The 13,571-nt window shown below is 49.0% G+C and overlaps 1 protein-coding gene across 1 annotated transcript; it reads right to left on the bottom strand.

Annotated features, from left to right (window-relative positions):
* Positions 1-337: 337 nt before the first annotated feature.
* Positions 338-13,395, bottom strand: LOC122386537. Its single transcript, XM_043375820.1, has 3 exons — positions 13,381-13,395; positions 4,786-5,047; positions 338-964 (listed from the first exon to the last, which is right to left on the bottom strand). Exons 1-3 carry the CDS (start codon positions 13,393-13,395, stop codon positions 678-680), a joined length of 564 nt encoding a protein of 187 aa, XP_043231755.1. The 3' UTR covers positions 338-677.
* Positions 13,396-13,571: the final 176 nt, after the last annotated feature.

Below are 13,571 nucleotides of genomic sequence, written 5' to 3'. Positions count from 1 at the left end.
AGTGATCGAACAGACAATAATACAATGAACTTGAATGTGCATAGTTTTACGCTGTTGAGTTTTAAGGACGCGTTGTCTGATTCTAATTGGTAATCGTATTGAATCATCGAGATTTCAACTCGGCCATATGTACAAAGTATTTTGTGAGAGACCCAATAGGCTAAGAGTGTAGTCCTTAAGTGTAACGTTGGTAAACAGTTCATTCGTGAACTTTCAAGTTGTCGAGTGCAAGTTGTTCAGAAAACCATCAAGTTGACCATTTTGCTCAGTGCTCACATTGAAATGATTATAACTTCATTTGACTCATGATTTCGGTAATCAATCATAAAACGCTGCGTAGGCGATAGGTTTATTTCCAGAAATGCGCTCGAAATGCCCGTCGTCAACGGTTAAATCTACGCCACTAACCGGAAACTAATGGTAGTTATTATACGTGATTAAAAAAAGTAAAATAACTCATGCGTCAAAATCTAATGAGAATAACCATGTTGAAGAGGGCTTATCTCCTCTGTCCGGGCCGACGATGGCTCCGACGGCTCTAGGTGGATACGGCGCGTGCCCGTCCCTAGCGGCTCAGACCCCTCAGCCGGGTCGGGTCCCAGGGGACACGGCTCGTGCTCTAGCGGCTCAGACCCCTCAGCCGGGCCGGGTCCGAGGGGACACGGCTCGTGCCGTCCCTAGCGGCTCAGACCCCTCAGGCGGGCCGGGTCGGCAGCTCCGTAGTAGTCCAGTCCCTGGCGGCGCACGGCGGCGACCTCCGCCTCAGACACGGGCACCGGTACGTAGATGGGCTGCAGGAGGAGCACGGTGGGTGCGGCGGCCCTCAGCCAGGCGGGGTACTGAGACGGCACGGGCAGCGCGCCCCGCAGCCAGGCGGGCAGACCGGCGCCGGCGGCGGGCGACGGAGACGGCGGCGGAACTACGGCCGGCCGGGCCGGGGCAGGGCTGCTCTCGTCCTCAGAGCCTGGGGAGATAGGGGTGGGGTGTTACCGAGGGGAGACAGCAGTCTGCATGTGTTTGTTAGGTGAGGGACGATGATCGTTCTTGTGAAATATAGTGAATAGAGCATTGCGGTAAGGGTGAAAATTGAAAACACCGCAGAAAAGAAAGATGAAAAAGACAAAAGATTTTAAGGCCAAAAAATAGAACATTTGGTAGTGGATCATGAAACATCCACAATTTTCCGGCCTTCAGTTTGTGTTGAATGGTTATCGCGATCATGTTAGTGGACAATGGACACTAACATAAGCAATTACTGAGAATGTTGTTATCCCCATCAGAATGCCGCCCAGATATCTTACAACACGGTCCGGTCTGAGCCCATCTATGTTACGCTCGCTTGAGCCGTGACGCATCACATTGAACTGCTGTGTTCTGCGCTTAGTCCCACCCACACGATTTAGTCGTCATCTGTCACACTGATAGGATTGCCGGCTGCTCGCTGGGTGCCGGTCCGTGTTGGTCTGACAGGTACTCAGATTCCGGATGCCGCTGGGAGTCGGAACGTCCCGGATCTCTTTGGCTTTTACAATTACCGGCTCCTCGGGGTTCCCTTGACAAGTTTACACACATCTCTCCCGCTCCGCGCAACAAACGGTGAAGTCGTGTTGGCGACCGGCTTCACCAAGAGCTTCTATCTCGCTCTAAACAATGCTCTAACCCGTGGCTGGCAGCGACACGCAGTGGATCGACCGTAAGTGTGTCTGTATGACAGACCGAGCAGAGATCCACTCCCAAGAAGACAGCAAAAGCAAGACTGCAGCAATGGGGCCAAATACAAGTTTGTGTGGTACCCGTAAACCCAAAATCAAGTAAAATCAAAATAAGTATCAAGTATCGAGTAAGACTGAACAGAGAAGTATCCAGTCTAGCTGTCAGCGCGCTAAATCACGGCCTTCACACTGTCCCCGAGCTGTGACGTACCGGGGGTAGGCACCGTGTGATGGGATTGAGATGGACGGGAGGACTCGAGTCAAGTCAGACTCGGCTCAGCTTTATGCACGTCCGGACAAAGGCACATTCTAGTGAAGGGTGCGCGGTCAGCGACACAAACTGAGAAGTGTCCAATTCCATGGGGCATCACACATGAGTGAGTGGTGCTAGGAGCCGCACAGGGAACGGAAATGCCAACGACTGGAAGTTCACAAGTAGATCTGTAAATAACTTCACCGATGCAGTGAGTTTCCCGCGCACAGCTGTTATTGCCCCATTGGACTTTGTCCTTGTAGCGTCTTCACCGCCGTTCCCAATTTTCTGTCTTCACTGTTAGTCCTCCCGACACGACCAACCTCCGTCCACTGTTATTGGCCGAGAGGGACCTCTTGCTACGTTTACTTGAGCGTGAAGCAGATGCGCGTGCCGTAATCTCTTCTAACCGGCGGCGGGGGCGAGGCAGCGACCGTGACGGGCCGTTGGCTGATTGCGTGAAGCCGGCCGACCTTGGATGCAATGTTTCAACAAACAGCGTGATCGGACACAGCTATTAGAGCTGCCACCCTCGGGCGCTGCTCTCTGTTCCTCTCCCCGGACAGGCGGGCTCGTCGGGCTCCGTTTGGCCGCGCCCAGATGGCTCGGTTCGCTCGTCAATCCGTGCCGATCCCGCCCTCTCCTACGGCGTCTGACATTGCGGATCTGACGCACGAGAGGTGTTCAACCCGGACACGTTTGAACTCTTGACAGCCCCCCCCCCCCCCGCCCAGCCTCTCAGTAGAGCACCTCCCACGGCACCCCATCCCCGCGCCAGATCCGACTCTGCCCGCGAATCACAGACAGGGATGTGCCAGAGCAGATGATTGAGCCTCCTTGTATGAATGAGAATGAAACGGGGGTTTTATCTCTATTTTCTCTCTCTCTCTCCCTCCCTCTCTCTCTCTCTCTCTCTCTCTCTCTCTCTCTGTCTCTGTCTCTGTCTCTGTCTCTGTCTCTGTCTCTGTCTCTGTCTCTGTCTCTGTCTCTGTCTCTGTCTCTGTCTCTGTCTCTGTCTCTGTCTCTGTCTCTGTCTCTGTCTCTGTCTCTGTCTCTGTCTCTGTCTCTGTCTCTGTCTCTGTCTCTGTCTCTGTCTCTGTCTCTGTCTCTGTCTCTGTCTCTCTCTCTCTCTCTCTCTCTCTCTCTCTCTCTCTCTCTCTCTCTCTCTCTGTCTCTGTCTCTCTCTCTCTCTCTCTCTCTCTCTCTCTCTCTCTCTCTCTCTCTCTCTCTCTCTCTCTCTCTCTCTCTCTCTCTCTCTCTCTCTCTCTCTCTCTAACTATTCACTCATTCACTCCCTCTCTTTTTTGTCCTTTTCCCTTGCTTGCCCTATTATTTATCTTACTTTTCTAATATCGTTTGACGGTAAATGGTTTCAGGCATTTTCGTTGACCTTGCAGACGCTGCGTAACGCAGCGTGGATGCGTAACGCAACATGGATTGCCTAGTACAAACTAGGCCATGCCCTCATCCTTCTATGACATCAATTGTCATTGATTTGCTGATGCATGCAGAACCATGCTACATTGCATGGTAGAGTTCACAGAAACACAGATGCTAGAGTTAATTCTCAAACTAAAAGACGTGAATCAGTGCCTTCACACTCTGACCAGTGTTACACCCATGTGCTCTGCTGCAGTCTCCGACGGCCGCAGGTTAGGATCGTACTCTGCATTGAAGTCTCCGATTCCCGACATAGGCGGCGGAACGTGGGGGGCACCGGAGCACCGTGCCCCTTTTGATTTTGGCATTTTAACATTAGCCCTATGGGCGTTGCATGGAAAGAATGGGACCAAAAGTCGGCAGTGCCCCCCTAAATTGTTACGCCGCCACTGATTCCCGAGATCTCGGAAGAGTCGCCAGGTTGTGTTTGTTCTGCTAGTTGCAGTCACTGCTCCTGGATCAGCTGAGTTGAAATATCGTGCTCTTTTTGCTCTTCTTTTACAGATTGGTGGTTTGGTTAGGAATGCTCTAGCGTCGGCCGTCGCCCGTTGTATCATCCCGTCAATGACACACCGACAAGGTTACCACATCCGGCCCCACCCCACTGTCTCCCCCTCCCTCCCTCTCCACTCGACCGAGACACTCAGACAGACTGCGGGGAGGGGCGGACGCTGCGCCGTACGACACGTCCATACCGTCCAACAGGATGTGTTCCCAGCACACCACTCGATATATAACTGCACTCTTCTAGAATTATCCCCGGAACATGATCCAAACTCGCCAGACACCGGTGGCCTCACTTGGTGAACTCATCGATGTCATCAGCGATGTAATTGTCTCTGTAGTGCGCTTTAACGGCGACAGCTGAACATCATTTACAGCTAAAATGTAATAGAGGGCTTGCTTAGTCTGACAGGCGCTGCTGTAAGCCGGCGGTGTCTGTAAACGGTGATCGGTGGCCTTTGCCGCGTCCCAGCTAAGATGGTGTGTCCGGGGCCGCTGAGCTGCCAAGGCCCGCGGACTTTCCGTGGTCAGAGTACCTACCGGACAGAACAGCGGCGCTCCAGAAGCGTCGCCAAATGGGGTCGCACTCGCTCTATCACTATTCTATGATGAAGGACTGAAGGTTCAATGATTTTCTATTTCGTCTGGTCCAGCTCGCGTAGATGGAATCACAAAATTGACCGGTTGATTTTTATCGTACCTATGTTTAATGTGGGAACTGTCAACTACATATTACATGATGAAGCATTAGTTAGGGAAGCTACATTGGGGACAAGTGAGGACTCGGCTCCGTGACATAATGGCTATGATGTCGTGGCTATGATGTGGTGAATGGTGATATCTATATCTGAATCTCCCAGCCCCGCTCACACCTACCGTCGAGCACGATGACATCGTCGAGTGAGGGCTGGGCGGGCACGCGGGCGGCGGGGGTGCGGTCGGGCGCGGCCACCACCTTGGCGGCGGGCGCGGCCGGAACGGCCAGCTGGTCCTCCCGCAGTGAATGGATAAATGGCTGCTGAAGCGTGGAGCCGCTCACTGACGACGCCACGGCGAGTTGGTCCTGCCGCGACTCGTGGATGAAGGGCTCCTGGAGGGTGGAGCCGGCGGCCGCCGACACCAGCGCACTCAGGACGGTCTGACGGCGAACGGAGGGGGGGGGGGGGGGGGGGAGGTCAGGGCTGGGGATGCTCGTACAAATCGGCAGATATGTTTCAGTCATAGAAAATGTGAAGGACTTATCTTATATTAAAAATGCGCAGGCAGTTAACATGTGTCTGGGAAAAAAACGTGTTGATTTTCTAGTGTAAGTGTATAAAATTGCCTAGCATTCTTGCGACATAAATTTGTCAGGATTCTTGCAAAAATCATACAAAAGTAACATCATGTCCGTTTCCCCTCGTCACCGCGCGGGTTAAATGTAACCAAAGGAGAGGAAGGTCCATAAGTACTCGTAGTAAATTAGTTAAACTGATTTACTCCTTTCAACAATTCGCAATGATTGCATAAGTTGACGCGATTTTTTTTTTCTCGGAATAAGTTAGCGAATCATCTACGGTTACTCGTTTACTGGTAGAGTACCTACGATGTCATTTCCGTATGCTTATCTTTAAAATTGACCCAGCAAAAGCATTTGGGATGTTTCCAGCAGCAGGCCTTCCGTGGCTTTAGATTTCAGCTTGTCATCGCATGCAGAGGACAACAATCAACATGTCATAAATACCTGAGCTTTAGTTACTACAGCTTCGACTTGGCTGATCAGTGATCAGTTTTGGACTTCTTGAACTCGAACTTGCGTAGCGTCGAACATTAATCTGTCATTAACATGATCCTAGTCGCGTTGAGTGTTGTTATGTTTCGGACAACTGAGGTCACGGAAAGGAACATTGTGAAAGCTCGTGTTCACTATCTTTTAACCCTCGCACGACCAGGCCATTTCTCATAACACGAACGACCAGGGGGGGGGGTTGTTACGACCCCCCCCCCCTGGCGTTTCGAAACGGAAGGTCGTAGAGCTTAGCGGAAAAAACCAACGGATTGCTCTCAACGAGATCTCGCGATTGGTGGTATATTTTTTGGTCCTAGGTCAACATTTGACCTACTTATGACCGGTCAAAGGTCAAATTTTCCGAAAAAATCAAACTTTTTCAACTTTCCGCGGCGATTGAGGCAAAACGGTGGGAGATATCGACTTGAAACCTTCACTATCGTGTTCCCTGATCAATTCTCTATCGTTTGGTATGTATTTCGTTTCCCTAGCTCTAAAAATGGCGCGTTGGGAGCGCCGGAAGTCGGCAAGGTCACAGTCGGCGGCAGAAATTCGAAAAATCAAAATTTAAATTTTTGAAATCTGATTGTATTTTTGGATTTGGGAGGTCCATTTGCTCCCTATAGAAGCTAATATTGCTGCATATTCCCATTGAGGTGACAAGAATTAGCAAAATAGTGGTTCGGGCGCTTTTCAAAAATAGTACCGGACGCTGTTCCTCTTGTGACGTCATAGCTCCGTGACCTGACCTGACCCGGTCAATTTTCTTGCACCACACGATAGCCAATGCTTGCCCCAACATGCATGGGAAGTTTCATCATGATCCATCAAACAATGTGGGTATCACCGGCAGAAAACCTAGGGATTCGGCGCACACGTTTGGTAACTGTCGGCCGGAGGCTGTACCTCTTATGACGTCATAACTCCGTGACCTGACATGACCCGATCAATTTTTTTTCGGCAAAAGATGCGCAAAGGTTGCCCCAGAGGGTATTGAAAATTTCAGCCCGCTACGACAAGCCGTTTAGCGTGCACTTCGAAAAAACCTCAGGGGGGGGGGGTTGATACAACCCCCCCCCCCTAGGCGTTCTAGGGTTAACGATGTTCTCTGTGAGATGTTCTGTAACCGCTCTTATCTGAGCCCAAAGGTTTTGCTGGTTCTCTGTGCGACAGAGACAAGCTGACAAGTTGAAACAGGATATCCGACGAATTCAGGGACGTCGGTGCCCGGTGACCATCAACTCTTGCTCTACAGTCTATAAACTCTTCCCGGCTAATAGGACTGTGCATTCTGCTTACCATTCTCATGGCGCATTTAATACACAATACACATTTGCCGGCTTTTTTAGCTCCGGGAGGACGGGAGGGTGGGGTTCTCCGTCATTATTTGACTCCATCATTCTCTGACGAATTTATTCGCCATGCCAGAGACCGAAGACGTACTTTCCGACGAGCTCAGCCTCTTTGACCGGCGCCCCTAGTGCCGGACGGCACACCACCACTGATTGGGATCATCCGACCGGATCCTCTCTACGTTCCCCACTGATCCCCTCCGCCAGAACTGGGGCTGCTTTGTCTGCCCAGATTTCATCCCGTGCCCACTGCGCTGTCCGCAGGCCATTGACCGCAGACCTGTTGCGCTTCTGCTTGGGTACACCTTGGGCCCGTTAATGGACCAGTCGAGAGGAGGGATCTGGGGCGTCCCGGACTGCCGAGGATTACTGCCCGAGACAAAGTCATCTCTGACTGTGGAGGACACACCTGTGACTCGAGCCGGATCAGGGCGGCCGCAGACACTGCCTAGGCCCGCCGATCAGAGCGCGGTGAGACGGAGACTGGGGCATGACGGGGACAAAAATCGCATACCTAACTAAAAACGGTGGCGATTACAGGACAGCAGGTGTACATAAACCTCAGATGATGTACACAAAACATCGAACTTGAGTGACAAAGCGACCAAGTCTATTTGCTCGTATACCTACCTGTACTTACGGAACATATGCCATGTCGTCAATACAGTCGGTTATGGAGGGTCAAAGCAGGGTGTTTTCCCCTCTAGTAAAAAATGATTCGTGCGTTTTGTTTCGTATTTTCATAAATCATCTGAAAGTTATGACATAAGTGTCCCGCGTGTCTTGTCACGCGTGCACCTGCAGGCCCCTAATAATAAAGCCATCCTGTTCATATTATAAAGATGCTCTACCCTTGTCCGTCGATCTCGATCATTGTCGTTATCCAGCTGGGCGCGCTGGCTGTGACAAAAAGCACTTCTTACTGCCGGCACCAGGTGGCCTAAAGTCGATACTTTTCAGTCGTCACTGCCGAGTGATTTATTTATCTATTTCACATTTAGGAACTTAGGTGTCAATGCGAAGGTTCAGCCTCGGTTCGGGTAACAAAGACATCACTTTTTACATGGAACCTAAGCAACGGGGAATATTGGTTATCTCGAGCAAAAGTCTCGATCCCAGCGATCGTTCCTGATTACTAAAAGATTCCTTACCTTATATAGGTACCTACTCTCTTTTTGTTCATGAGCTACCGCGCATATTTTCGGATAGGTAATATCGGGAGCTTGAGTGGAAAACGGCAAAACGTGACTTTTAGAATAAGCAACTGCGATGAAGTTGTTTTCGAACTCCCCGAAAAAACGAATTACATGCTATCTTAGCAAGTTACATGCTATCAGACTTTCTTGCGCCCTCCCAAATGTCAAAGTTTTTCGTCACGCTGCTTTGTTTTCTAGATACTTAATTTAAGTTTATGAACGGCTTGGTATGTATGTATCACATCCATCTAAAGCTGTCTGAGATCCTCGACAGTCGACCGTATGCGTCGTGTGGGGTTTCTTCAAATTAAACTTATTGAGATTCCCGACCAAAGACGCGATAGATTAGCTGCATCACATTTGTACCGGTAAACGAAGAAATGTGTTACAAGAACGTCATGCTAAACCAGATTCAGGCAGGCTCGCATTTTGTAAACGCATGGCTTTGTGTGTTACGTAACACCCAAAGCACGGCCATCAAGAGATAAGACGCAGCTTCTAAGCTGCTTGCATGTAAGCCTCCATCCCATAACAGCTCAGGGGGAATCTCAGTGCGCTTTCAAATTTCACTGTGTTACTTTAACTCTCGCGCGGCTCGCCGTGACAGCCATTTTTAGATCCATTCCTCTCAAACTTTTAGATTTTAACACATTCCTAATGGTGCTTCTTTTACGCATACATGAAACTCCTCATACCCAAATATTTTAGGTACCCCTCCCGGCCGAGAAAGAGGGGGTGCCGCACTAAACGTTTCTTTTGTGATTGCTCGGAACGCGCTGGATACAGAGAGCATTACCTAGCGCTCTCTTACCCTCCTGACTTTTGATTCGTGCCAAATCTTGAGACACTAACCGTTTTTTTCAGGCCAGGGTAGGTAAGACCTATGGCGTCATAAACAACATGCCTATGTACGGTCCTGAAGAATAGCATCGTGATTTCAATAAGCTGTTTGTAAGGTCCGATGCTTAACTTTGGCATTGTTGATTTTGCATGACGTCATACATGACGGATCACTAAGCGTTAGGTTATCGAGGTTTTTTCGTCATCACCTCCCGATATCAAATCGATTATCGAGCTAGCGATTCGGGAAAACCTCTAACGGACTCAGAGAGAAGTCCAAAATCAAATTATATGCAATATGACCTCAGTTTACCAGCTTTGAGACCGGATTGGCTGTGACCTGATCTTGACCTGAGGTGAACACTCTAAAGTTGACCTCACCCTAACAAAAAGTATTTCATTCGACACACCCGACTAGGGTAAACACGATGGTACCAAAATTGCGGCTCTGCGACTATGTTTGGCGACGTTTTTCACCAAAAATAGTTTCTTACCCTAGGGCATTTGACTTACCCTAGAGTTCACCAGGTGACCTGAGGCCTTAAAATCGGGTGTCTGTGGCTGCGACTTGTAATCACTCTCGCTTTTTTACGAAGCTTTTGCTCAATTAGGGATGAAAAGTTTCGAAATTTTCGAAAAGTTTCACAACCCCCGTCCGCTACATGTGCTGTCGTTACATACTCGCGGGTATATGTAAAAACCGCAACGGTCCGGCGAGAGGCGGCCGTCAGGTCACTTTAAGTGACCTCTCCTCAGGAAAATAGTAAATGCTCACCTGAGGAACACCACCTAAGCTATTGATTTGAAACTTTAGGAAATAGCTACCTGGCTTACAGGATGAATGAAAGGAAAGAAATATCTTCTTTTTATATTCGTGACGTATACCGACAAAAGAACATAATAACGAGTCGACAATGAAAAGAACAACGCGGGTCGACGTTTTCCCAGAAATCGGTATGCTCTTTGCATACTTTGCGTGCAACATTTGATGCAAAAGTGAAAGCGTAGGAACATGAAATATGAGCAATTCAATCTGGCTTCGCAGAGGCAGTTTAATTGGTTTGATGTGGTTCTGTTTATCGACATTGTAGGCAGTGAATGTGCGCCACATTCATTATCGCCTCCATTGGCAATGTCCATATTCTTGCTAAAAAAAATGTGGGAACGATCAATGGTACCTATTTGGACGGTAAAACAGAATGTACGAAATAATGTTTATTAATCTTTTGCGGTGACCGTCTAAAAATAAATAGCTGCTGAAGAAGTTAATGGGATGCATTACATACCTATTGAATTCCTTAGCTACCCGGAAAGTCAAAAACTGAATAGAATCCCAAGCTCGAATGATAAAAAATGAAATACCTTCAGGAACCTTATTAACTTATTTTATTCATAGATCAGGAGGGTACCAACTACCAATGCACAGTGGCCCTTTTTCAGAACTAGCACGCATAAATTCAAAATATTTTTTTCTCTTCTTTTGAGTAAAAAGCAGTCTAATCGTGTGCAAAACATTCCAAACTATCCAATGGTGCCATTTTTACCTCCTAAAAAAGAATTATCTGTGATCGAAGTTTGTCGAGAGGCGCGCGGACACCACCGGCGGACTCTTAAAAAGTAGGGTGAGATGAACATCAATTTGTAAGGCTTTCGGTGAGAAAATATTAAAAATTAGTGGCCATGGCGTGTCATTTCGCGAACTAGCGACCGGCGGCCGGCCGCTCCGGCGCACCGGCTGCCATAGGGATTTCGCGCGGATTCGTCACATTACCGGCGATTGCGGCAGAACGGGACCGTTTATCAAAGATGTTCCCGAGTACAGGAAACTATGATCAATTTGGAACATATTGATGCCATTTTGGTGTGCGAGACTCTAAAACTGTGCCCGCAATCGTCGTGTACATTTTGCAAGTTATTCTCATTTTCCCATGTTAAATCGTCGGGAACGCCGCCGACGGAGCGACGGAATCTCGGTTATCATTGAATATCTCTGAAACTATTAGGTTTATCAAAAATGTTCCCTGGCTCCGCTTGGTGGATACATTGAAGACTACTGTCACCGAGTTTCGATTCATTCCGTTCAAAAATGTGCCCGCAATGTTCGATGATAAGTGCATGCAATGAATACCGGGCGAGCCCGTGGCATGTTGGCTGGATCTTATTTTAGCGAACTCGCCATTTTAAACCTATAAATCGTTAAAGTGGTCTTCTTGGCGGTTTATTGTACGCTTGCAATGATGATCGTGATATTTGTTTTGCTTTTTTACGTTTTTCTCAGGTATATTCTCACGCAGTTGTCCTGCCATCTGTCGGTGAGGAGGTGTACTAAACTCCGGTCGCTAGTTCGCGAAATGACACGCCATGCATGGCTGTGAAGCTGAGTTTACGTAGAAGCCCTAGAAACCACAATTTTCATTGTATGTACTTAAATAGACCACTTTTGCCGAATATTGTGGACACAATAACAGGACAATTATTAACTGGAGATGGCGGCATACATATGAAGCTTTATGTTAAGTAGCACACTCTGGAACATGTCGTATTATACATCGTTCGAATCGCCGATCTCTTCTGACCATGCCCACCAAAGGGCATCGCGCCATTTTGCGCCATTTTGCTTCCACGGTGGATAACGTGAGCCAGTTCAGTCCGCGAGCGGCTGTGGCTCCTGTTCGATACGACTAAGCTCATTGACCTGGCTCGAAGCTGGTGTCACCTGGTGGGCGCCTAAATGTGGCTTGACTTTTGCCATAAGATGTGCTTATTGAAATGTCATGTAGGCATATGAGGCACGCTGTGCTCAAGAAAAACTGTCCGATTTCTTGTCGCGTTTGATGTCCAAGCCGCACAAGTCCCGTGGTCGGTTTAACCCTATTAGTGGCAGGCTCCTGGCTACCCCTATTAGTGGCAGGGGGGCTGTTTACGACCCCCCTTGATATCTCGAGATCTAACGGGCCGATTTTCAAAATTCAAACGGCATTCGATTTCGCTCAGCGTGATCTACATTTCTAAAAAATAAAAATTAAAAAATGTCAATAGGGGGGGGGGGGGTAGAGGGGGGTAAAAACGGGCAAATTGCAGATACATTTTAGACTGTTTATCACGGCCAGGTTTCTGAACCAATCTTAACGCAACTTTTGCCGATCGATAGAGAATGAACCAGGAATTCACATGGATCCTAAAAATATGCATTTTCAAAAATCATAGGCGGATACAGATCATTGAGATTGGGGGTACACAAAAAGTATAGTAAATAAGGGTTTTGTTGGTACTGTTTCTAAAAAGGGTGGTAATGGTCTTGTTATGTTACAATTTTCTTATGAGAGAACGACTACAATTGTATTGGTCATGCATAGGCGGTGTCAGGGCACCTATGTTGGGAGGTAAAACATAACCCCCCTTTTTGGACGCCTGGATCCGCCTATTATAGCAAAAACGTGTCAAAAGAGGATGCACAATAACTGTATATGTTATCACATGATACCTTTCATTCACTGTTCGTAAAACTGGTGCAGCATCGTGATCTTCGCCCAAATGACTCGCTTCACGAATAGGACCCCCCAATTCCCAGTGCTCTGGAGCCGCCCCTGGTAAAGTTATGAACTTGAAATTTTCAGGGAATGTGCCCAATTTAGTTTTAGGAAAAGTCAGAAAATTTCAGCATCGTAGCTTCAGCGGTTTCGGAGATATTCCCGAAAAACCTGAGGGGTGGATGAAAACAACCCCCCCCCCTGCCACTAATAGGGTTAAGATCTAACGTCAAAAGCGCCTATGTGTTTGTATTGTTCGCGTCGCGCTGACCTTAGTTGCTGCCCGGCCGGGGCCGACTAACGGTGGCTGGCAATAGCTGTAGATGCGGTCACGTGGCGCCCTGGGGCGTCCTGGCGGTCAGTGCAGCGCGGTCGGCCGGCGGGCTCGCCACACTTGCGTTCGGAGCGGCCTGGGCCGGCGGGCGAGCCGTGCGAACGTGCGCCAAATCTTGGGCCGAGCGGCCTGTCGCTGTTGGGCCGAATCTCCTTGGGCAGTTCGTTTCTTTTCTTCTCTTTGCATTGGCAGGGAATACGTCCTTGATCACGTGGTGATGTCTTGCACCACTTTCAGGTAATGTGGGAATTATTGCGTGCTTATTCTGAAAAAGGGCCACTGTGCAATGTATGTACCAACCACGAAAACAAACGGTGCCAGCCGCATTGTCAGCTTTATTTAAGCAGCCTATATAAACGGTGCTGGCCTATGCATACTCCTAAATAGCTATAACTATCCTGGGTGAGGTCGGATGACTGTTAGGTATGGTCGCCCAATAGCGTCTACTCACCAGGCTGAGGTGCATGGCTGGGAGATCCAGACGCAGGGCGCACGTGCAGTCCGTATGTCGATAACGTCACACCTAATCTACCGTCTGCCTTCTCTTGGTCGGTGCGTCCGCCGCGCCGGTCGTTTGCAGTCTGACCGCCCGCCTCGCCGAGCCGGACTATACCCCCTGAACCGTGCACACCTCCCCCGTCC

Source organism: Amphibalanus amphitrite, unplaced genomic scaffold (genome assembly GCF_019059575.1).
Source record: "Amphibalanus amphitrite isolate SeventyFive unplaced genomic scaffold, NRLGWU_Aamphi_draft 000255F_arrow, whole genome shotgun sequence".
Classification (NCBI taxonomy): domain Eukaryota; kingdom Metazoa; phylum Arthropoda; class Thecostraca; order Balanomorpha; family Balanidae; genus Amphibalanus; species Amphibalanus amphitrite.
Note: the sequence above shows the minus strand (reverse complement) of the source record. Positions and strands in the feature narration are given on the sequence as shown.

Bases quoted from the DNA above. Each gene is read 5' to 3' on its own strand.
- LOC122386537 (XM_043375820.1), bottom strand. The intron at 965-4,785 runs GTAGGTGTGAGC...CTATCTCCCCAG, and splicing joins CGATGTCATCGTGCTCGACG to GCTCTGAGGACGAGAGCAGC.